We start from the raw sequence: 20766 nt of genomic DNA on the forward strand, positions 1-20766 counted from the left end.
TTTTTTAGTGTACCTCGTGTTTTTCCCTTTTCTCCCCCCTATTCTTCTAATTGATTAGTTCTAATCTGAAGGGGAAGGAAAACGCTGTGAGAAGCAATTGCGCAGAGGGAGGCCAAGCCGCCAGATTGTTGAATTGTTGATGGCTGGATTGTTCCGAAAGTTTCCGGGCCGAAGGAGAAAACATGCCACTCTACATCAGGAGGCTTAACCTCTGTCCTAGAATACCCTCTGTGTGGATGACGATTACTCTAACGGCTTCACTGTGTGACTCTTTGTCTATGGGCAGCATTTTAAATCCCTTCCAGTCCACTTGTCCTGTCCCTCTACATAAATGCCCCAATTCCTGTCTGTGGCACCCAAAATAGCTTGAGACAAGCCTTGGGGTTAAACACCAAAACACAGCAAGAGTTATTAGGGAAAGTTTGCAAACAGTGATCTCAGTTTAATTTGATCTATAGAAATGGATGTGATTAGATCGATTCTTCTTGTCATTGACAAAAAAATTGGCTGTATTTGTGACTGAGTTGTGTAAAATTGCATTAAAAAGCCAGTAGGTTGCTCATCATAACCGTTTTGTGGTTTCTAGTTGTCACTGTTGGTCTGAAATGTTGCATCCCTGATATATCCTAACCTAACCTAACTGTTCATGCCATTTAAAGAGTTTGCCCTAAACAAAATGAAAATTGCCAATTACTCAACCTCATGTCATTCAAAATATCGTATAAATTAGGAAATATTGATGAGGGTTTTTTTTGTTTTTTTGGCACTATAGCATCCCATACCAGAAAAGGGACATCTTTGTTTGGCAAACTGTATTCTTTGTTTTCCATTGTTTTAAATATTTCGAATCCCAAACTTTTTTTAAGATAAGGACTCCAAGCCAGATTTTAATGACATCCAGCATTGATCGAATCACACCCTCAGCTTTTGTGGCTCATGTCACGAAGGGTTGCTACTTCAAAGAAACTAGGAGTCTCGGAGATTTTCTTTTATTATTATTTTAATTTCCTCAGACACACAAGATAAATGCGCCAAGTCATGAATTGTTTTCACTCAGACAAACACTAAACTGAGTAACAGAGACTATATGATTAGGTGATGTGAAGAGAATGGCACACTTTTTGGTCTGTAATTCAGATTTTAAGTCATAGTTCACCAAAAAATAAATGTACTCACCCTCATGTCATTTTACACCCATATAAGATTTTCCTTTATACGGAACATGATTCAGATTTAAAGGCATAGTTCACCCAAAACATTTATTTACTCACCCCCATGTCATTTTACACCTATATAAGATTTTCATATGCTGAAACCGATCGTCACATCATCCAATATTATTGCTTGGAACAACATGAGGATGAGAAAATAAGAGAATTGTAACTTTTTTGTATCACTTTAATAAGCTGATGCAAAGCAAAACCACAGACGATAAATTGACAAAGTCTTCTAACCTTCTTCCCAATCTTTAATTAGACGCGTCACTTAATCCAGATTTGTTTAATGGCAAATTCACATTCATGTCGCTAAAGCATTTATGCAAATATGATAACCGTAAACAAAGACAATGTCCTCCACTTTGGAGGCCGGCCATTTCTGAATCCCTCGCCTACTCACACGCTTATTATGGACCACACGGCTGGGAATAATTGGAGCCCTGGAAGTAACAGCAAGATAACTTTTGAGTGAACAAGGGCAGGGAGTCACGCTATGGGGATGCAAGTGTGCCAACAACCTGCCATGTTTTTTTTTATCTTACTCTAACTGAGGAAAACACCGAGTTAGTTTTCACATCCGCTTGCATATCTGGGGCCGAGTTTATGCTCTGCTGCACTCCAAAGCATCCGTACCATTCCATTGCCTATTATATTGATTTGTTTTGAGCACAATGAGTATGTCAAGGCTATGACTGTACTATGACAAAGCTGGCTATTTGCAATACAGGAATGTTTTGTTTACATGCAATTAAAACAATGCACGCATACTAACAGGATAAAGGGAATACAGAGGAAAATCTGAAGACGAGTCTGAGGCTTACAGATTGCCCCCCAAGATAACAGTTTTTAGATCGGCAGGACCGCTCACGGAGAAGACTGTGTGGGACGTGTTGCGGCGCTCCACCAGCGCAGCCACAGCCTCCCCTAAATCCAGGTGATTCAGGTACCCGGGGGCCATTCGGTCTGGGGCCGCCACGCCCGTATTGATTTTCACCTGTTGGAAGATTATAAAGACAGGCATCATAGAGGAACAGATATGAGGAAATGCTGTCATGACATTTAATTAAACGCGTCTACATGTCATGGCCGGAATATAACCCCATGAACTCGTCGTGTTTGGGAGTTTGATGAGACTTTTAGACAGCACATGGCAAACACACCTGGTTGAGTTTGCATGGCACCTCTGGGTACTCCTCACGCAGAACCTGACAGAACGCCAGAGCGCTTGCTGCCCCTACGGTCAGGAACCCTGTGCCAGGCATCAACACTTTCTCTCCAGCACCTCCTGTACGACAGAGATTACATCTAGATAAGCAGTGCATGCACAATTTACTTTTCATTTATCTGCCTGATGGTTTTTTACTAAATGTGGTTCCTAAAAAAAGATTCCAAAGGGCTTTTTGAACATCTTATTAGTTAACAGCTCTTAAAGGGATAGTTCACCTAAAAGTGAAAATGTTGTAATTTACTCACCCTCATGTTGTTCCAAACATGTATGAGTTTCTTTCTTCTGTTGAACACAAAAGAAGATATTTTAAATAATATTTGTTTATGGCTGCGCAGTTGACGGCACCCATTGACTTCCATAGTAAAAAAAATTTTTTTTACCTACTATGGAAGTCAATGGGTGCTGTCAACTGTCTGGTTCTTCGGCAACCAACATTCACTTAAAATCTTTAAAATATCTTCTTTTGTGTTCAGCAGAATAAAGAAATTCATTTTTGGGTGAACTCTTTAAATTATTATTTTTTTCTTATTTTTGTGAGTGTGTGTGTGTGTGTGTGTGTGTGTGTGTGTGTGTGTGTGTGTGTGTGTGTGTGTGTGTGTGTGTGTGTGTGTGTGTGTGTGTGTGTGTGTGTGTGTGTGTGTGTGTGTGTGTGTGTGTGTGTGTGTGTGTGTGTGTGTGTGTGTGTGTGTGTGTGTGTGTGTGTGTGTGTGTGTACTGTAGCAGCTGCTATGAACTGACGCTGTTCAAATAGTTCAAAATGTGCACTTCAAATAGATTTACTAATAAACTCAAAATTATTTTCCACATACAACTAAATAGCTTTCACTAAATGTTTTGGAGGGCAAATGATAACCTACCTGTGATAAATGTGTAGGTGCAGTTAGGATCATCTCTCACCAGGGGGAAGAACGCTTTCCAAGACACAAAGGTGCTGAAAAGCAGAGTCTCAATAACCTGGTGATCAGAGAAGATGAGTTTTGAGCAATGAAATGATGGTGGATTGAATAATCGGAGAAGCAGACTCAAGGATGAGAGTTAGAAAGCAAAATGTGGATGGTGAAATGTTGTATGTCATATGAGCAGGTATAAAGAGTGGAAGGATATCACTGGAAGTAAATGCTGCTCTCTTGATTTGAATCTCACCCATTGCAGTTCTTTGAGGGGTTGAGTGTGTGGTGGACCGCCCTGCCACCAGCTGAAGCCCAGAGAGGACACCACGTCTGTGATCTTTCCCACAGACTTCAGCAAGGCCTGTTTCACCTCCTCCACTCCTTCCACTGAGCCTTATTGATTAGGAGAGTCACAAACAATCCCAAATCAATGACACCTCAAAATGACTAGAGTTGCAAAGATAACATAAAAAAAAAAAAACTACAAACGGAGAAGATACTGACCAACATTCCCCACTAAAGTGGTCAGGTTACTTTTCGTGTTGGGTGAAACAAACCCTTTGAGTTTCTCCAACTTGCTGTTGTCTCTGGAGATCACAGCAACTTTGAAACCTAAACCACACATTCAATGTAAGAAGAATTCTATTTGTGCAACGAAATGTATTTTTACAATTTAAAGTAAAAGAAAGAAAAAATTTTAATCGGCTTAGACTTAAATTACACAATCAGAATTGAAAATAATTCCTTGCTTTAACCTCTAATAATCGCATAGGATTGTGCGTATTGGATGTATAAGTATTTTCCTAATCATAACCGCACTGAATAAAATTGTAAACAAAAATAAAAAAAGAGAATAAATTAAGAAAGAGGAAAGCAGTGTGGTCAAATGACAGTTACACGTTGTCTCGTGTATGTGTATGTTTATAAAGTCATGTTGTAGTAAACCTGATCCTTTATAAGCCTTTTAAAATTAATAACTGATCTACAAATCATTCGTATTCACTTCCAATATTACAGGCAGTCATGTATAAATGTAATATAATATAATTAAATAGTATAGAATTAATATAATATAATTAGTATAATAGGCTATAGCATAATATAATATAATAAAGCATAATATAATATAGCATAATATAATATATTATAGGCCTAATGATTGTTGTTTTTGCTATAAATAATTATAAATACCGGTAATATTTCATATTTTTTTCCTCTTTTTCTTATAAAGATAATGCTTATTACTTTGTTAAGTTTAATGTGCTCTTACCTCTGTCCAGGAGAGCTTTCACAATGCCGGAGCCGACGGTTCCTGCTCCACCGAGCGCTAAAACCACCCTGTCCTCGTTTGACATCGCGCACACAACTTCTGCAGCAGTGCAGACGTCTGAGATTGATTATGGTTTATGGGGTTCATGTCTCCTGCTGCTCAAGATCTTTAAATCTAACCGCAGCATGAATGACACGCCCCTTTAAGAATGACACTCCCACAAAATTATGCATTCTTTTATCTTTATCTTATTAGTTTCAAAGTAACGTTTTTTTTTATGAAGATTATACATTTTACGACTGAAAAAAAAAAACACTATGGTCAATAACAGTGATATCATATCAGTAGACAGCAAGGTTACAATAGTTAACTTTTAAAAGTGTGAAAAAGTCAGAACTAATATTACCAACAGTTTCCATCTTAGATTATAGCGCCCTCTTGTGAACAATCACTGGTATATATATATATATATATATTTTTTTTAAACTAAATTCAAAGTGTGATTTTTTTGTGAAGTGAAGTGTGTGTGGTATTTAATTAAAAAAAAATGAGAAGAGCCTGTTTATTAAATTTGGAATAGGGATGGAATTCCATGAAAATTGAATACTTTAATATATGAAAAAAAATGTGCACTGTTTTTATTTAAATTATTTTAAATTACTGTAATTGTTATTAAATTACAGTTTTAATGTTTATACAGTTGTATTTACTTTTATTTAATCCGAAGACACTGCGACTTTCACGTGAGCCGAATACGGAAGTGATGTAAAAAAAAAAAAAAAAAAAAAAGAAGAAGAAGAAGAAGAAAAAAAAAGTTTCTCCACCGAGAAGCACTGACGCTTTTCAAAGTGGTTTGTTCTGGGTGCTGAGCGTCGATCAGGTAACAAATCTATTTTTTTTCATTCGTAACTGTCTAATGTGAACAGCGTTAATGTGTCATGAGCTTTGATGATTTGGTTTTCAGAAGTTAGTTGAAAAAAGGTATGTTTCCATACCTGTTTTGGTATGGAAAGGTAGCAAGATTACACAATCTTTAACCGTTTTAGCGTTGTTTATGCTAATAACAATGCGCTATACATTAAGTCTACTTTTAAAAATCTGAATTTAATGACTACAGTACTATGTAGAACGATGACGGAACTTTATTTTCCATCTTCACTTTCACTTTAGCCTGTGGTATTTATTTAGGAGTGGTATAACGTTAATACGTTTTTAATAGTTTAGTTCCCATGTTTTCAGCAGTCGGCGGTCTGATTGGATTTAATTTGAAGTGCATATTTTAATCTTTAGATAATAACATGTTTGTATATATTTATATATAGGCCTACACTGTTGTTCAACAGTTTGGGATCGGTAAGATTTTTTATGTTTTTAAAAAAAAAGTATCTAATGGCTGCCTTTATTTGGTTAAAAATACAAAAAAACAACTAATATTGTTAAATATTATGACATTTTAAAATAACTATTCTATTTGAATATATTTTTAAATGTAATTTATTCATGTGATGCAAAGCTGAATTTTCAGCATCATTACTCCAGTCTTCAGTGTCACAAAAATCCTTCTAATATGCTAATTTGATGCTCAAAAAAGCATTCATTATTGTTAGTAATGTTGAAAACACCTGTGTAAAAAAGTAAATACATTCAGGATTCTTTGATGAATAGAAAGTTATATTTCATACTTTTTATCATTATAAATGTCTTTACTGTAACTAATGATCAATGTAATGCATCCTTGCTGAATAAAAGTATTGATTTCTTTTATTGAATAATTGATTATTGAAATTATATCTTAAAATATATTCAAATAGAAAACTATTATTTTAAATTGTAATAATATTTCACAATACTACTGTTTTTTTGTTTTGCATTTTTAATCAAATAAATGCAGCCTTGGTGAGCATAAAATAATTATTTTAAAAACGTTAAAAATCGTACAGATCTCAAACTTTTTAATGGCAGTGTATATAAAACGTCATCCACTGTATTCATGCAGTCATCAGATTAACTCTGAAAAGAAACTTCTTATTGATGCTCTAGCCTATATCTTTTCATGTATTATACAAAATTTTGATATGTTAGTGATTATTGAGATATTTATTGAATTGATCTAATTTTATTTGCCTATAACAAACTTCTTTTATTGTGTCTTCATTACAGGATGAATTCTTTTGCTAATAAAAAGACAGAGAATGGTCTTATAAATAGGTACCAGACTAACTTGGAGAGACGAATTGAGAAGGGGGATCAAAGTTTAGTATGCAGGGATGAGGGGCTGTGTAAGGAAGTAGAGTTGCTCCTTAGCAAAAACAATGCCCAGAAGATACATAATCTACATGGATTAGATTCACTGACAGTGATGGAAAAATCTCTCCATGTGTTTCCTTCTAAAACTGGCCAAATGGGGCTTGACAAACTTTCCAAGGCCTTTGAAGTGTTGGAGCTCGCTGCGTTAAACCTCTACGTCTTCCCCTGGAGAAGAGAGTACAGACTGGTTAAGGTATGTGGTTTTTTCTAGATTTTTCAATTGTCTGAATGACATTTTGTTTGTCACCTCCTTAAAAATATTCTCTTCCATCTCACCAGATGTTTTCAGGTATGTTCACCCATTTGATCAAACCTGCACTGACCCTTCAGCAAGCTAAAGAGCTGTTTGGATTGCTTGGGTACCAGCCTTCAATCCCTAATGAAGACGAGGAGTTGGCGCTGAACTCCAAACCAGCTCCTTCTGATTTCATACTCGGTCTAGCATGTGGTTTCTTCACTGCCCGGATGGAGTGCCAGTTGCTACTTTCCTCCTTGGGCTCAGCGCACAGAGGTGTGGAGTGGGTTCTTCAGCTGGTTAAAGAGAGACAGGCAGGCCACAGTCTTCAGGTAGCATTAGAGAACACCAAGAGAAAGTCAGGGGTTGCTAGTGCTTCGGACGGCATCCTGACAAGCGGCATGGACACTGAGCTTGATCTGTACACAGAGGAGACAGACGTGACACCCACTCCTCTCTCACCTCCACACTCCTCTTATAAGCAACCTAAAGAGATCGTTCAAAGCAAGCCTTTACAGAAAGAGCCCTTACAGTCAGACTCAGACATGAGGAATAATGACGTTGCAAGGCTGGGAAGATCAATCAACAATCCAAGTCCAATGGAAAGCTTTGGGGGAGATCAATCGAAAGGTGGTGCCCAGAGACAAGCAGCAGTAAATGTGATGTGCAGCTGTATCACACCAGATTTATTATATATATACCAGTGTGAGAAGTGCAAAGATGTTCACAGTCTAGCGTGTAGCCGTTATAAAGAGTGCTTTTTAAAGGAGCATACTTTATCACTGTGCCCATACACAGCTGAAGACCTTTATTTGGCACCAGATCAACTGGCCAAGGAAAAAGATTCCCTGAAGACACATAATTGCATGGCCAATTCTACTTCTGATACATTTTTGGTTTGCTACACCTGCCAGGTAATCCATGAGCACAACTGTAATAATATTCAAAAGTGCAAATTAAATCACAACGTACTGCCCACAGGAAAAGTACAGCCCCCTCAAGGAGAAAGAGTGAATGCTCAAAAGAGGCACACATGTCTTTCTTCTGAAGCTCCAGTATATGTAATCTGTCACAACTGTAATAACTCCCATGATTTATTATGTCAAGATTGGCAAAATTGTGTTAAGCATGCACATTGTATTCAGTACCCCCAGGAAACAGGTGCTTCAGAAACACCTCCTGCACCAATACCATTTCACTATCTTTGTTTGACAGGTAAACAGCCTTTGCCTGAAATGATATGCCTCACTTGTAAAGCCTTTCATTTCTCTGGGTGTCCTGATGGATGGCATTGCTCTCAGAAACACAAAATACAAGATATCGGAACTAAATGCATCACTTGCACAAGTTCTGAACTTAACACCTACTGCAGGTATTGTGGTGCCCTGTATTGCAAACGATGTTGCTTTAAAAATACCATGGTATGTAAGTGTGGAATGTCTTTCATCTCCTCTTCTCCTGTATAACATCTATGCGTCAGTGTTGACCATGTGTGGTTGAAGACTGTTTTTAATCTGCACATTAAGCCTGATATTATTTTGCTAATTGCACAGTAGATCTGTAATAGTTGGGGTTAAATACATGACAATCTGTTACACTTTTGATTTTTGATATCAGCAACATCTAGAGATGAGCCATATATATTACAAAAAAAGTTACAAAATTCACAGTAGAGTTAATTATCACTTACAAATTTATGTCATACAATAACACAGCTCACCTCATAACTGTATATTATTGGTTGAGATTGTGCGATGGCCAGTCCAATATTTGGGGAAATTATGGTTTTGGGTCTTAGCAACCTTTCTAGCCAGTTATTATGTTGTTTAGAGTGATGTGATATGCCACCATATAATTATTCAATATAATGCACATGTTTATTATTTCATGGAATTAATCTAAAAATAAAGGGAATGCAAGAGAATTCTGCTTGTACTCTTATTTAAAAGATCAAAATCCTAAACATAATTTTTTATAAAAAATGTCCTACTATTGAAGATGGTGTTGTAATATCAATGTATCCGTCATATAGTAGTATCCGCAAAGGAAATGTGGAAACTTGATTGTAAATGCTCAACTTGAGGTCATATCTGGGAGTGAAATGTGATAAAAAAAAAGGCTTGTTTCAGATAAAAGGATTGAATTGAATGTCCATCTCTGAAATCCAAAGGTAAGGTTGCAATAAAGTTCCCAAAGCTTTATTCATTGTACTCTTCCCATTTTACATTAATGAAGGTTTTACTGTCCATGCGATCGATATATAAAACTCCATTGAGGTGATCCATTTCATGCTGCAGTATTCTGGCCGGCCACCCACTCGCTCGCCAGCTGACGGGCTCTGCTTTCTCATTGAGACCTTTGGAAAGAAGACAACAGTTTTTATTTGATAACATCATGAAGTAAATATTTATGGTTGCCACAATGATTTTAAGTCTAGCCTCATAGCTATGGGTCACTTAATATAGGTTGAGTCTTTTTCTTTTTTGACATTTTACAGGATGATACTTTTACCTGAGACTTCTACAGACACATAGCGTGGAACGGACGCTGAATACCCACAGATGCTCTCACATGCCTCTTGGAAGATGACGGTGTGTCCATCTAGTACACGCAACTGTGGGTTTACAAAAATCATCAGGGGCACTGCCACCAGACCCCGAGCTTCAATGGAAGTGATTGAGCTTTCCTCCAGCATTTTTTTGGGAAACTCCAAGGCTAATATCCGTAGAGGAACACCAATCTGGGGTGCGCTCAGGCCGACACACTCAAGCGTTCTCATCACCTTGACCAGGTTCTTTATGACCTTCTGCACTTCTGGTCCCTGGATGGCTCCAGGTTCCACTGCCACAGCCTGTGAACGTAACACAGGATCTCCAACCTGGCACACGTGATTGTATGGAGGAGCCGGTGCACCTTTGACTTTTCTTTTCATGTACTGTAAGTAGGAGCGCATCTTGATGTTGGTAGAATGAGTACGTGGGGGTGCAGTACATGTGAGTGGTGACAAGGGTAAAAGTATTCTAACTGGTTTTGGAAGTACATAATTTGTCTGACTTCTTAAGACACAATGTGAAAATGTCCTCCAGTGCCTGATCATGACTGGCTGCAGTGGAAAGCTTCTCTCTTGACCACTGGAGAAAGGAAGAAAAAATGCCATGTCAACAAAGACAAAATAATTATTAATGCAATAAATTTGAATGTGGACCAGTCTGTTTTATTTTAGCTCAAAGCTGAATGCATATTTAAATCAACATTTACATAAGTAAGCAGTAATAACTTAAAATAGCTACATTAATTATATAGAAGGGGTGAAATAAATGTAGGATACAGTTTTTTTTTTAGTTTTTTTAGCAAGTGTCAGTACTCACCAGTCCTGTAATAATTCCTGTAATAATAAGAATTTCAAATCAGAAATGAGCTTCAGCCTACACCTGTTTCAGACTGCTGTAAATATGATGTTGTTTGTCAGCTCAACTGTGTTGAAACTAAGTTGTCTGTCTAAAAATAAACCAAACCAAAACCAACAAAAATGTTTTATCCTCTTAAAAGCATTTCAATGTGAGGAGGACAGCCAGAGAGACCATTCCGGAAAACGGAATTACTGAGACCTATGACACCGTTTCTTTAAAATAAAAGTCTGGATAAAAAAAAAAAATAATAATAAATTAAATTATTAAAAAATGTAATTTAAAAAATGTTTTTTCAAATTAAATTAAATTAAATTAAAACAGTCTTAACTTAACCACCACAGAGGGAAATGCATCGAGTTGAAGGCTTTTATTTTGGTAAAATCCTTTTCAAAAAGCTAACGTCCTGTTTCAAAACATCACGTGATATAGTCGGCGTGAGGATTGTTTACACGTTACGTTAAAGGACAGTCCTCCCTTTCAAATCAAGGAATGAACACTTTCAATCAAACAAATCTTACCATTAATAGTACCACATTTAATGATTATTAAAATAATATACACGTCTTTAATTCTAAGTAATTATTTATGTCATTGTGGCCATAGTAGAATTTATGTAGCTTCATGCAGATAATTATTTTCAGTCCATGTATAGTTATTTCATCGTAATAAATTTACTTTATCGTAACATTTTTATTTGTAATTTAAAAGTGAAAGTGAAATTAATTAAGTGAAGTAGGCGATCACGTGTTTGCACCGTAGTAGTAGGGAGAGCGATATCTAGAGGACGTAACGTTACTACATCCGTGATTAGATGAACATGGCGCAGGGGAAACAGGCCGTTCGTGGACTGTAAACAAGAGGAAATTTTGGGATAAGATCGACATCGTACCATGCACGTGTGAAATGGTCTCAATCTCGATATACTGGACCGTTTGTTCTGCTTCATTGATGACTACGAGGCGACAGATTGAGTGCAACGCATCGAATTGCATTCATAAACATTTCTATAGGACTTCAAACCCCTGAGCATTCATTGTTTGGGATATTGAAAACAAACCTTGTTTTATTGTGGATGATATCCTTCACGACCAAATGGCTGCAACTGGAAAAGTCAAACGGAGTAACGTTAATGATTTGCCTCAAGGTGTTGAGAGGTTGAAAGAGGAGCACAGAAAGGTCAGGAGTAATGTTTATTTCATATACCACCGATGCATTCCTGCAGATATTAAAACTCAATGTTCATGCACGGGATTTATCATCAGCACCACCAATTTATTTGCTATCTATTTATGTTGTTTTTGCAGTATAGTCGCATAGACGCGTATCATTTTCTAGAAAGTTCCTTAGAGTATCACGTGTTGGTTAGCTGATTGCTTTGTTGTGTGTGTGTTTTTTTTTTAAACTTCGCAATAAAATGTATGTACAGTATATTATATGTACATGCAATTTATCTCAATAATGTTAACAGTAAATTATCGTACATGTAATGTATGGTAGCTAGCAAACAATGTAAACTCAAGTTTAATCGCATAAAGTTGTCCACGTTGCCAAACTGCATACAGCAAGCAAAAGCTTACAGTACTGTTACAGTAGATAGTACACATGCTGTGAAATGACTCCGTGTGAAGTTAAGGTTTAACTGGCCTATTTATATTTGCATGGTATTTTGAGTAACATGAGTAGGTGAAAGGCAAAAATTGTATTTTACCCATGTGTTGACATTGGAGGATAAACCTCAGCTGGCTGGATCTGAAAGCTACATTTGGGCTGCTTCGTTTAACGTCAGCAAGACGATTATTTTTCTTTAAAAAATCTGGAAACTTCTGTTGCATTAGCCTCAGCAACACTTAGCCTACAGTACATGCTTTATGTTGTTCTATTGGTGGGTGAATCTCCTAAAGCCTGTAAAGAAAAGAACATACCTGGGTTATATTTCTCTCCAACATAAAAATAATCAACTTTACCGTGAAAATGATATTTTGCAGTAGGAAAATTAAGATGATTTGCACCGTGACATCATTTCCATGACAAATAAGACTGAAATTTTCAGTGTCATTATGCTAAAATCTCTTTCTCATTACTTTTTAATAGAAAAAAACAAACAATCTAGAGAATACACTTTACTTTTTAATAAAAACACTTTTTTTTATGTCCGGTCAGGAGGCATTTTTATTACTCAATTACAATAGTAAGAGTGTGAGATGAAATGGAATTATACAGTAATAGAAAAACTGTGCTAGAAGTGAGCATTACAGTATGTGAAATAAAGGGTACATATTATGAAATTAATGTCACAGTGCAAACAATTCTAATGGGCTTAATTTTCTTTGAGCAATAGTACTGAGCTATTTTGAGTCTACAGACTCGTTTTAGTTATGTATAGCTATTGTTTTTAACAATGCATTGCCAAAACATCCTTACATGGTACCTTGTCTCAACTTCTCACAACAAGAAACTTTCAGGACTATGATTCACCCTCTCTATAATGGTCAATTCACATTACCAGAATATTGCAGACAGTTTAGCAGTGATTGTCACGGTGGCATTTTGGGAATATCAGTGGTTGTGAAATGACCAATTGTCTTCCACAACAGGTGGTGAAAGATTGCAGAAGTCAAATTGAGCATTGGTGAGTGTCCTCGTGCAGTTTAACAGGTCTCTCAGACATGCAAAACATTCTTATCAATGTCAATAACTGTTCATACTAGCTGCACATTAGCTTGTCTTGTTTTTTTGCATGTTTATATTTGGAATGGAAATGCTGTTTATACTGTGAATCACCATGTAGATGTTTGATGGTTATAACAAAAGATTTGACAGGCTTTTGTTATATTCCTTTTCAGTATTTTAAAAAGACATTCTGTAGGTAGGACAAAAATAGAGTTTGTATGTCAACAAACCAGTAATAACCTTCTAAGTGATTCATTTTTCTCTGTGATTGACAGGGAAAAAGTGGAAAAAGACTATGAATCTCTTCAGGACCGCCTCAGGACCTTGCCTGACAAGTTGTCTTATGATATTATGGTATGGCATCACTTTTCAATTACCAATGCATCCAACTTAATCTTCACACACAAAATATTTTGTATGCCTGAGCAACAAAATGTTTAATTATCATCAGAGGTTTATTCACTCCTTTTAGTCGGTTTTAAGACGCATTTATACCAAGTACAATAAAGTTTTAATATTTAATACGTTTTAATAAGGTCTGTAGTGCCATAGAGGAACATTGGAATCCCTTTCAGAACAATTTGTTCCAGCTGATGAAGGATAAAACCATTGCAAGCCTATCAGAGCTTGAGCATTTAAAGCAGAAGATGACATAGTACATAACGTTAACGGTGTTGGTGTGGATACCAATATAGTTATCTTTATCATTATTGATCTAGGTGTGAATGGAGCTTTTGTCAGATTTGAAAGTGACACTTTTACTGGAAGCCCTGATTTTGCTCATTTTTTATTTTTTTTACATGATAGGTACCATTTGGTCCCTTGGCTTTCATGCCGGGAAAGCTAGTTCACACTAATGAGTTAACGGTGCTCCTCGGGGATAACTGGTTTGCAAAGTGTTCTGCCAAACAAGCCGACACTCTTGTGGAACACAGAAAGAAACGTGAGTTATTTCTACTAATATTTCTCATTGACTAGTTTTGAATAATGCGTACAGCTTGACCTGATTTATGTAATATTTTTCCAGATGTCAAAAATGCTCTAGATGACTTACAAAAAGTGATGAAGAACTTTCAGAACAGGGCTGATTTTACAAATGATCTTGAAAAATTGACTGGCGTAAGTGTCCTAACTATTACCTCGATGAGACATTATTTGGAAACCTTATACTGATGTTTTCATTTCTGGAAGAAACTTCAGCACACGACTAAAATCACGTCCACTCTTTCTCAACAGCGTACTGGAGATTTTGTAGACATTAGAGAAGAGGTAATAAATGAAGACGAAGTTACCAAAGGTAAATCTAGTCTTCAGGCAATCTGTCATGCTATCAGGCTGTTTCTACTTCTATTGTTCATTACGTTTACACTCTATTGTGCTTCCCCAGGAAAACATCGTTTGGCCCACAAACCCAACTCTAAACCTAAGCAGGAGTATTTGTTGGACCTGAAAGAGGACAAAGAAAAGGAAGAAGGTGATGAAGAGCGAATGACAGGAGTGCTGTCAGAGGAAGAGCTGTGGGCTCGACTTGATGATCTAGAGCATCAGGAGGAACTGCAGGATGCGAGATACCGGTAAAAAAAATTCAATATTGTTCAATATTTTGCAGCACAACTGTTTTTAACATTAATAATAACATGAAATGTTTATTGAGCACCAAACCAGCATATTAAAAGATCATGTGACACTGAAGACTGAAGTAATGATGCTGAAAATTCAGCTTTGCCATCACAGGAATAAATTACATTTTAAAATATATGATAATATAAAATAGTTAATTTAGATTGAAATAATATTTCACAATATTACTGTTTTTACTGTATTTCAGATCAAATAAATGCAGCTTTGGTGAGCATAAGAGACTTATTTAAAAACATGTATTAAGAAAGAAAAAACACTTATGAATGGTAGTTTAAATGGGGTCAAATGATACTAGCTAGTAATTGTGTCCTGTGGGACACAAAATGGTCTTTCTCTTTAAATCAATCAAGTATTGGTTCCGAGCATACAAATGGAGTTAAATGGTTTTTGAAAATAAATCCTTATTCAGTTATCATAAACTTCACAGAAAGGTCATGGAGATTTAGTGGTCAAAAAGTGTAGAAACCTTGCTTTTCATACCATGTATGCATATATTTTTAAGTAGTATGAAAATGCAATGCACATACAGTACAGAGAAAGTTGCTGTTACACCAACCATTTAAGAGGATACTCATAGATTTGGTCTATTTTCTTCCCCATTATACCAGATTGGACAGCACAGACACTAATGGAGAAGACACCACTTCCTCCTCAGAGGAAGAGAAGGAAGCAGATGGTGGCAGCGGTGTCCAGGTTAATGGCCATCAGAAGGAAAATGGCTGGGTATCATCATCTCTCACAAGTCAGATGAACGGCACTAATGGCTCGCACCCTGCGGATGAGGAGGAGGAGGAAGATTGTGAGGAGGAAACCGACAATGGGCTTCCAACTATCTACTTTTCTCACACTGTGGAATTCAAAAAGGTTAGTCGATTGCTACACAACTCTTTTAGATATTACAAAATATTTATATTTCAAATAAATGCTGTTCTTTAGAACTTTTTACATTTTAAAATCAAAATCAGTTCTATATTTGACCGGCAACCAATGCAACCAATTCATCTGCATACAAATGAAAAGAGATACCATACTTGTTAAAGATAGACCATAGAGGAAGCATAAAAGGAACCCAAAGGGAAACCGTACCGGGCCAAGAATTGAACCCTGGGGAACACCAGAACTTGTGTATTTCAGAGGAGGAATGCCTCCTGTCACTGAGATATGACCGAAACCACTGTAATACTGTGCCACGAAGACCAAGACGTGATGTAAAAGTATCATGGTTGACTAAATCAAAGGCAAAACTGAGGTCTAACAGAACCATAGACTGCCCAGAGTCAGTGGATGACATGATATCATACTCCGTACTGTGACAGGATTTAAAACTGGATTGTTATTTTAATGAACAGAATTTCTAGTCAAAAGTTAAGACAACTTTCTCTAGAATTTTAGAAAGAAAAGGTAATGTGATCATACGACACCGAAGCCTGGAGTAATGGCTGCTGAAAATTTAGCACAATATTACTTACTTATTATATTACTTAATTTGTTTTGATCAAATTAATGCAGACTTGAGTACATGAGCTTCTTGCAAAAACATAAAAAAATCTTACCAAACCCAAACTTTTGAACAGTAGTGTATATTGACATCTTATGTTTTGCATTGAATGACTTTCTCCTGTCTGTCTTGGAAATAAAACATTTGGCATAATTCTTTCTTTCAATCTTCCCTTTTTCCCTTTGAAGGTCAGGATAAATACAGGAAAGAACACCACTCTAAAGTTCAGCGAAAGAAAAGAACAAAAGGAGCAAGCCAAACGAAAAAAGAAAAATGGCAAAAGTAACGGCCATTCTCCTCTCGAAAGTTACAAGATCACAAGTCCAGCAGACATTTATAGGTAACAGCCTAATCTATTTTAATTCACGTCTTCCACTGCTTGTGTTTTTTTTTTGAGCTCTTCAGTTTAAACAGTCTATGTTTTTAGGGTGTTTGTGGACTTGGTGAATGGAGAGCCAATACCACGGAAGTCCATTTTGAAGTCTAGGAGCCGCGAGAACAGCGTGTGCAGTGACACCAGCGAGAGCAGCACAGCTGACTTTGAAGAGCGCCGTGCGGCTTTTGGACGTTCATGGAGCCATGATGATGCCATGCACAGTGATGCCAGCGATGGCATTACAGAGGAGGAGAGCCCTACTGGGACGAGTCCCCGCACTAACGGACGTTTTGAGGTACAGAATGTTTGCTGCTGTTGGTTAAATTTGGCATGGAATGAAAATTCACCCCATCTCTCTCCCAATCCTGTAAAAATCTTAACCTGATCTGAAACTCTTATCGCAAGGGTTTCCAAACTCGGTCCTGTAAGGCCACTGTCCTGAAGAATTTCACTCCAACTTGCCTCAACACACCTGCCTGGAAGTTTCTAGTATGCCTATTAAGACCTTGATTAGCTGATTCAGGTGTGTTTAATTGGGGTTGGAGCTAAGCTTTGCAGGACAGTGGCCCTCCAGGAGCAGGATTGGACACCGGTCTTATCGAGATAGAGGCTGGCAGCCTAGAACCAGGCTGGTTCTAGGCTGCACCGAAATATATTGCTGACCTCTTGTTTTTTTCTATTAAACACCCGGCATATGAGATCTAACCAGATGGTTCTCTTATGTTCCTAAAATTTGATTAAAATCAAAGGGTGGTAGGTCCTTTTCTGTAGCTGCTCTCTCTTCCAATGTATTCCCCATCTGTGGATGCTTTTAAGTCTAGTTTGAAGACAAATCTTTTTAGTATGGTTTTTAGATCTGATTAGACTAAACAGGATTTGTTTGTGTAGTGTATTTGTTTTTGCTGGAAAGGACTTTGGTCAGCTGCAGTTGTTTTAAATGTGCTGTAGAAATAAAATGTGTATTCTATTGTAATTGCATGCTATTAATGTTAATGTGAACAATTAGTTAAAGCTCGTCATTTTAAAAAAAAGTCATGACTTGATTTTACAGTAAATAGACAGAATTCTCTCTGATGATAAATGCTAGACTTCTCCAATCATTTTAAAGCCCCTTTCACACAGCGTGTTGATCCTGCGAAATTGCCAGAGTGCCTTCTGTGTGAATGCAAACACGTCCCGGGATTGATGCCGGGATCGATCCCGGGTTGGGGACCTAGTAACATTGCCGGTATCAGTCCCGGAACGTGCTCTGTGTGATCAAAAGCTGTAATCAATGCTGTAAGGTGTGTGTCGTAGTGATGACGCTGAAGCTGGGATCGTTCGCCAGCTAGTGAAACTGTGCGTAATGCGCTAGTTTATGATCGAATCAGAAAAAAAATGCACTAGCGAGAGAGATGTCGCAGTCCATAAGCAAACTTAAGACACTGGAAACATTACATGTCATATCGATATCACGTGTGTTTATGGGATCTTTACGGGTTGTGTGTGAACGCGCACATATTCCGGAAAATTACTGTCAGTGTGAATGAACCAAAATCAAACAATCCCTTTGCAGCCTTGCAAACAGATCTGCCTCCATCTAATCAACAACTGACTGACTGAACCAAGTCCCTCCTCTGCCCTACTTTTTATTTTCTTCTTCAGTTATCCGTTTTATTCTGATGCATGTCACAATACTGGGGGGAAAAAACAATTTGTCACTACTTCAGTTTTATTAGGTGCAGTATGCGATTTTTCAAAATTGTTGATATTTGAAAATCAACCAAACAATCACACCCCTCCCTTCATTGCTCCGCCCCCAAAATGCATGAACATTTAATGCAAGAGTGTCTCTTTTATCATAACAGAAGCAAAGCAAAATCATGCTTTGTAAAAAAATAAAGTGAAGATGACGAACGAACGATAAGGAAGAACAAAAAATAAACACACAGTACATAAGTACAAGCAAGAGTTCGTTGTTAGTTGCCAGCAGCACACAATCAAAATCATGTTACTCATGTATGGATTAATGTGCGTATGCGCATGTATGGACAACCTATGCATTAATTTTCAGTCCATCCCGCTTGGGTTTCTTCCACACTGAAAAGTTTTTCATAAATTAACGCTGGGTCCTAAAGCTATTGCCTGATCATAACCATTCTTTTTCAAGTAATATTCCTCTGAGACTTTCTCTTTTGTAATGTCTCTCTCAGCCATCTCTCTTTTCTTCAAATCTCGCTCTTGCTCACTCTCTCTCCCCCATCATGAGTATATATGCCCCCTGATGCTGATTGGCTACAAGTTTGGTGTGATGCTCGGTCCAATGCACTTTCAACAGCATCTTTCAAAAATCACTTACTGCACCTTTAAGGTTTGTGTAAGCCTGTACATGTCTATTAAAGTAATGCGTGCAAGTTGTCCCACAAAGTCTCTTGATTTGGGCCAGTAAGCAACCACCCAGAACATAGACTTAACTCTGGTTAGATGCCATATTAAATTTTTTGCAGATGAAAATGAGGCTGTGACAGATAGACTAAGTCTTTACAATGGCAAGCACTGTATAATGATCCTAAAGGACGTATTATGCACAACTCCAGTCACAACCGCCCTAGCATCATGGAAGAAGTTTGATTTTCTTTTCAGTCCAGTATTTATATTAAATGTAAAGTTGTTGTTTTTTATGTCTTGCTCAAGCAAAAATAACCACAGTAAATATTTAAATATATTTTTGTTTTTTAGGCTTTTACAGGCACAGTGATTGAAAAGGACCCCCTGCCTGGCTCTATCCCACACCTGACCATCGCCCCTCCTGCCTTACCCACAATCCCGGAGAGAAAGCTGGAGGAGGTGGGCCAAGAAGCACCTCAGGAGCCACCCAAAAGGATGTCAAAATTCAAAGCTACACGGTTGCATCAGAAATAAGAGTTCATCTCATCAGGGCCCAGCGTTTGAATTCGGTTATATAGCTACAAGACTGATGTCTCAGTTGTCCTCTGCCTCTGTCCTCCACACTGCTTCTATACTGTCATCTGTCTCATGTTTCGTTTCGTGACATGCACGCTGGACATTTTATTTGCTCTATAAGAGAAATAGAGAAGTTACATGATTTTTCTGAACAGTTTGCTTTTTTTAAGGCCTAATAGTTTAAATATGGACAAGCTGCACATTTTGGTATCTTTTTACATTTATTAGTTAACTAATAATTAAAATAGAATCGAAGAAGTAAAAATATTCAAATGTTAGGGACATCAGGACTGCTGTCATTGTTGTGACGTGGTCTATGATGTGGATTCTTGGGAAATGCTTTATCAAAAGAATAAACTTCTGTTAATTCATAAAATATACGTGCAACTTTGACCAATATTGGCAATGAATCAGCTGTCAATTTCTGTAATGTTTTATCCCTTCTGAACTCTGACTCTCCTTTATCTTCTTTTGTATTGTTTACAGAGTTTTGGCTTTGTTTCTGACCTAATGTACATCAGTGTGACTGCCAGAAAAATGATGTAACTGAAAAAGAACAAAATAAATGATTTTGACTATACATGCTTTTTAACTGGTCAGAACATGATTTATTCTTGTTTCGGAGCATACATTTTTCCATTCGTTTCTGGACATGAAATGTCTTAATTCTAATGATGAAGCAACTCCTTTGTCATCGTGGTGTTGCTCAGTCAGATCCATTGGAGGGCGCCAAAGCGTTGCATTTTTTTTATCCTACCTCAAAGCTAAAACAAGCTGCTGCATTTTATGGGGAAAAAACTATTGACATTTAGCAACTGAAATTCTCCAAAGGTTACGTGTTCCCAGCGAAGACTGTTGATGATGCTCATATTTGGTGTTTTTATTTATTTTTATTTTTAAGTAAGCATTTTTTTAATGTTATTCCCAGGTTTAAGTAAACAGTAGGCTATACAGAATCTAGATAACTAAGAACTTAAAATTAAATCTATTTGAATATATAAATGTCGAGCAAACACATGCAACTTGATGCAAGCTCACACTACACAACTTCTGGCTGGATTTTGCTGTCACAGATTGATTT

At 37.1% G+C, this 20766-nt stretch overlaps 4 protein-coding genes across 5 annotated transcripts; 2 read left to right on the forward strand and 2 right to left on the reverse strand.

Annotated features, from left to right (window-relative positions):
* Positions 1 to 977: 977 nt before the first annotated feature.
* Positions 978 to 4781, reverse strand: LOC307003426 (peroxisomal trans-2-enoyl-CoA reductase). The gene is made up of 6 exons (XM_079621789.1): positions 4606 to 4781; positions 3840 to 3947; positions 3589 to 3728; positions 3303 to 3399; positions 2378 to 2502; positions 978 to 2211 (listed from the first exon to the last, which is right to left on the reverse strand). Exons 1-6 carry the CDS (start codon positions 4688 to 4690, stop codon positions 2035 to 2037), a joined length of 732 nt encoding a protein of 243 aa, XP_079477915.1. The 5' UTR covers positions 4691 to 4781; the 3' UTR covers positions 978 to 2034.
* A 526-nt stretch (positions 4782 to 5307) lies between these two features.
* Positions 5308 to 9797, forward strand: spata2l (spermatogenesis associated 2-like). Of its 2 annotated transcripts, XM_079621272.1 has the most exons (4): positions 5401 to 5485; positions 6766 to 7105; positions 7192 to 8061; positions 9645 to 9797. In XM_079621272.1, the coding sequence occupies exons 2-4, from the start codon at positions 6767 to 6769 to the stop codon at positions 9660 to 9662; spliced, it is 1227 nt and encodes a 408-aa protein (XP_079477398.1). In that variant the 5' UTR covers positions 5401 to 5485; position 6766; the 3' UTR covers positions 9663 to 9797. The 2 variants fall into 2 exon arrangements, with proteins under 2 accessions (XP_079477397.1, XP_079477398.1); XM_079621271.1 differs by lacking the exon at positions 9645 to 9797 and having other exon boundaries at positions 5308 to 5485; positions 7192 to 9071.
* On the reverse strand, positions 8639 to 10765 carry pdf (peptide deformylase, mitochondrial). The gene is made up of 3 exons (XM_079621273.1): positions 10516 to 10765; positions 9659 to 10278; positions 8639 to 9503 (listed from the first exon to the last, which is right to left on the reverse strand). The coding sequence occupies exons 2-3, from the start codon at positions 10242 to 10244 to the stop codon at positions 9346 to 9348; spliced, it is 744 nt and encodes a 247-aa protein (XP_079477399.1). The 5' UTR covers positions 10245 to 10278; positions 10516 to 10765; the 3' UTR covers positions 8639 to 9345.
* A 186-nt stretch (positions 10766 to 10951) lies between these two features.
* uri1 (URI1 prefoldin like chaperone) lies at positions 10952 to 20265 on the forward strand. The gene is made up of 11 exons (XM_079621274.1): positions 10952 to 11733; positions 13152 to 13186; positions 13503 to 13581; positions 14035 to 14170; positions 14255 to 14346; positions 14464 to 14524; positions 14615 to 14801; positions 15477 to 15732; positions 16555 to 16706; positions 16794 to 17037; positions 19461 to 20265. Exons 1-11 carry the CDS (start codon positions 11650 to 11652, stop codon positions 19641 to 19643), a joined length of 1509 nt encoding a protein of 502 aa, XP_079477400.1. The 5' UTR covers positions 10952 to 11649; the 3' UTR covers positions 19644 to 20265.
* The last annotated feature ends 501 nt before the right edge of the window (positions 20266 to 20766 follow it).

The sequence above is a fragment of the Phoxinus phoxinus genome, assembly GCF_949152265.1.
Source record: "Phoxinus phoxinus genome assembly, chromosome: 8".
Lineage (NCBI taxonomy): Eukaryota > Metazoa > Chordata > Actinopteri > Cypriniformes > Leuciscidae > Phoxinus > Phoxinus phoxinus.

Coding starts and splice junctions, on each gene's coding strand:
- pdf (XM_079621273.1), bottom strand. CDS start 10,244: ATGATCAGGCACTGGAGGACATTTTCACATTGTGTCTTAAGAAGTCAG. Junction 9,504..9,658: donor TGTGTCTGTAGAAGTCTCAG/GTAAAAGTATCA, acceptor TTCTTTCCAAAG/GTCTCAATGAGAAAGCAGAG.
- LOC307003426 (XM_079621789.1), bottom strand. CDS start 4,690: ATGTCAAACGAGGACAGGGTGGTTTTAGCGCTCGGTGGAGCAGGAACC. Junction 3,948..4,605: donor GAAAGCTCTCCTGGACAGAG/GTAAGAGCACAT, acceptor TGTGTGGTTTAG/GTTTCAAAGTTGCTGTGATC. Junction 3,400..3,588: donor CCCTCAAAGAACTGCAATGG/GTGAGATTCAAA, acceptor TCTGATCACCAG/GTTATTGAGACTCTGCTTTT.
- spata2l (XM_079621271.1), top strand. CDS start 6,767: ATGAATTCTTTTGCTAATAAAAAGACAGAGAATGGTCTTATAAATAGG. Junction 7,106..7,191: donor GAGAGTACAGACTGGTTAAG/GTATGTGGTTTT, acceptor CCATCTCACCAG/ATGTTTTCAGGTATGTTCAC.
- uri1 (XM_079621274.1), top strand. CDS start 11,650: ATGGCTGCAACTGGAAAAGTCAAACGGAGTAACGTTAATGATTTGCCT. Junction 14,347..14,463: donor ATCTTGAAAAATTGACTGGC/GTAAGTGTCCTA, acceptor CTTTCTCAACAG/CGTACTGGAGATTTTGTAGA. Junction 14,802..15,476: donor CTGCAGGATGCGAGATACCG/GTAAAAAAAATT, acceptor CCATTATACCAG/ATTGGACAGCACAGACACTA.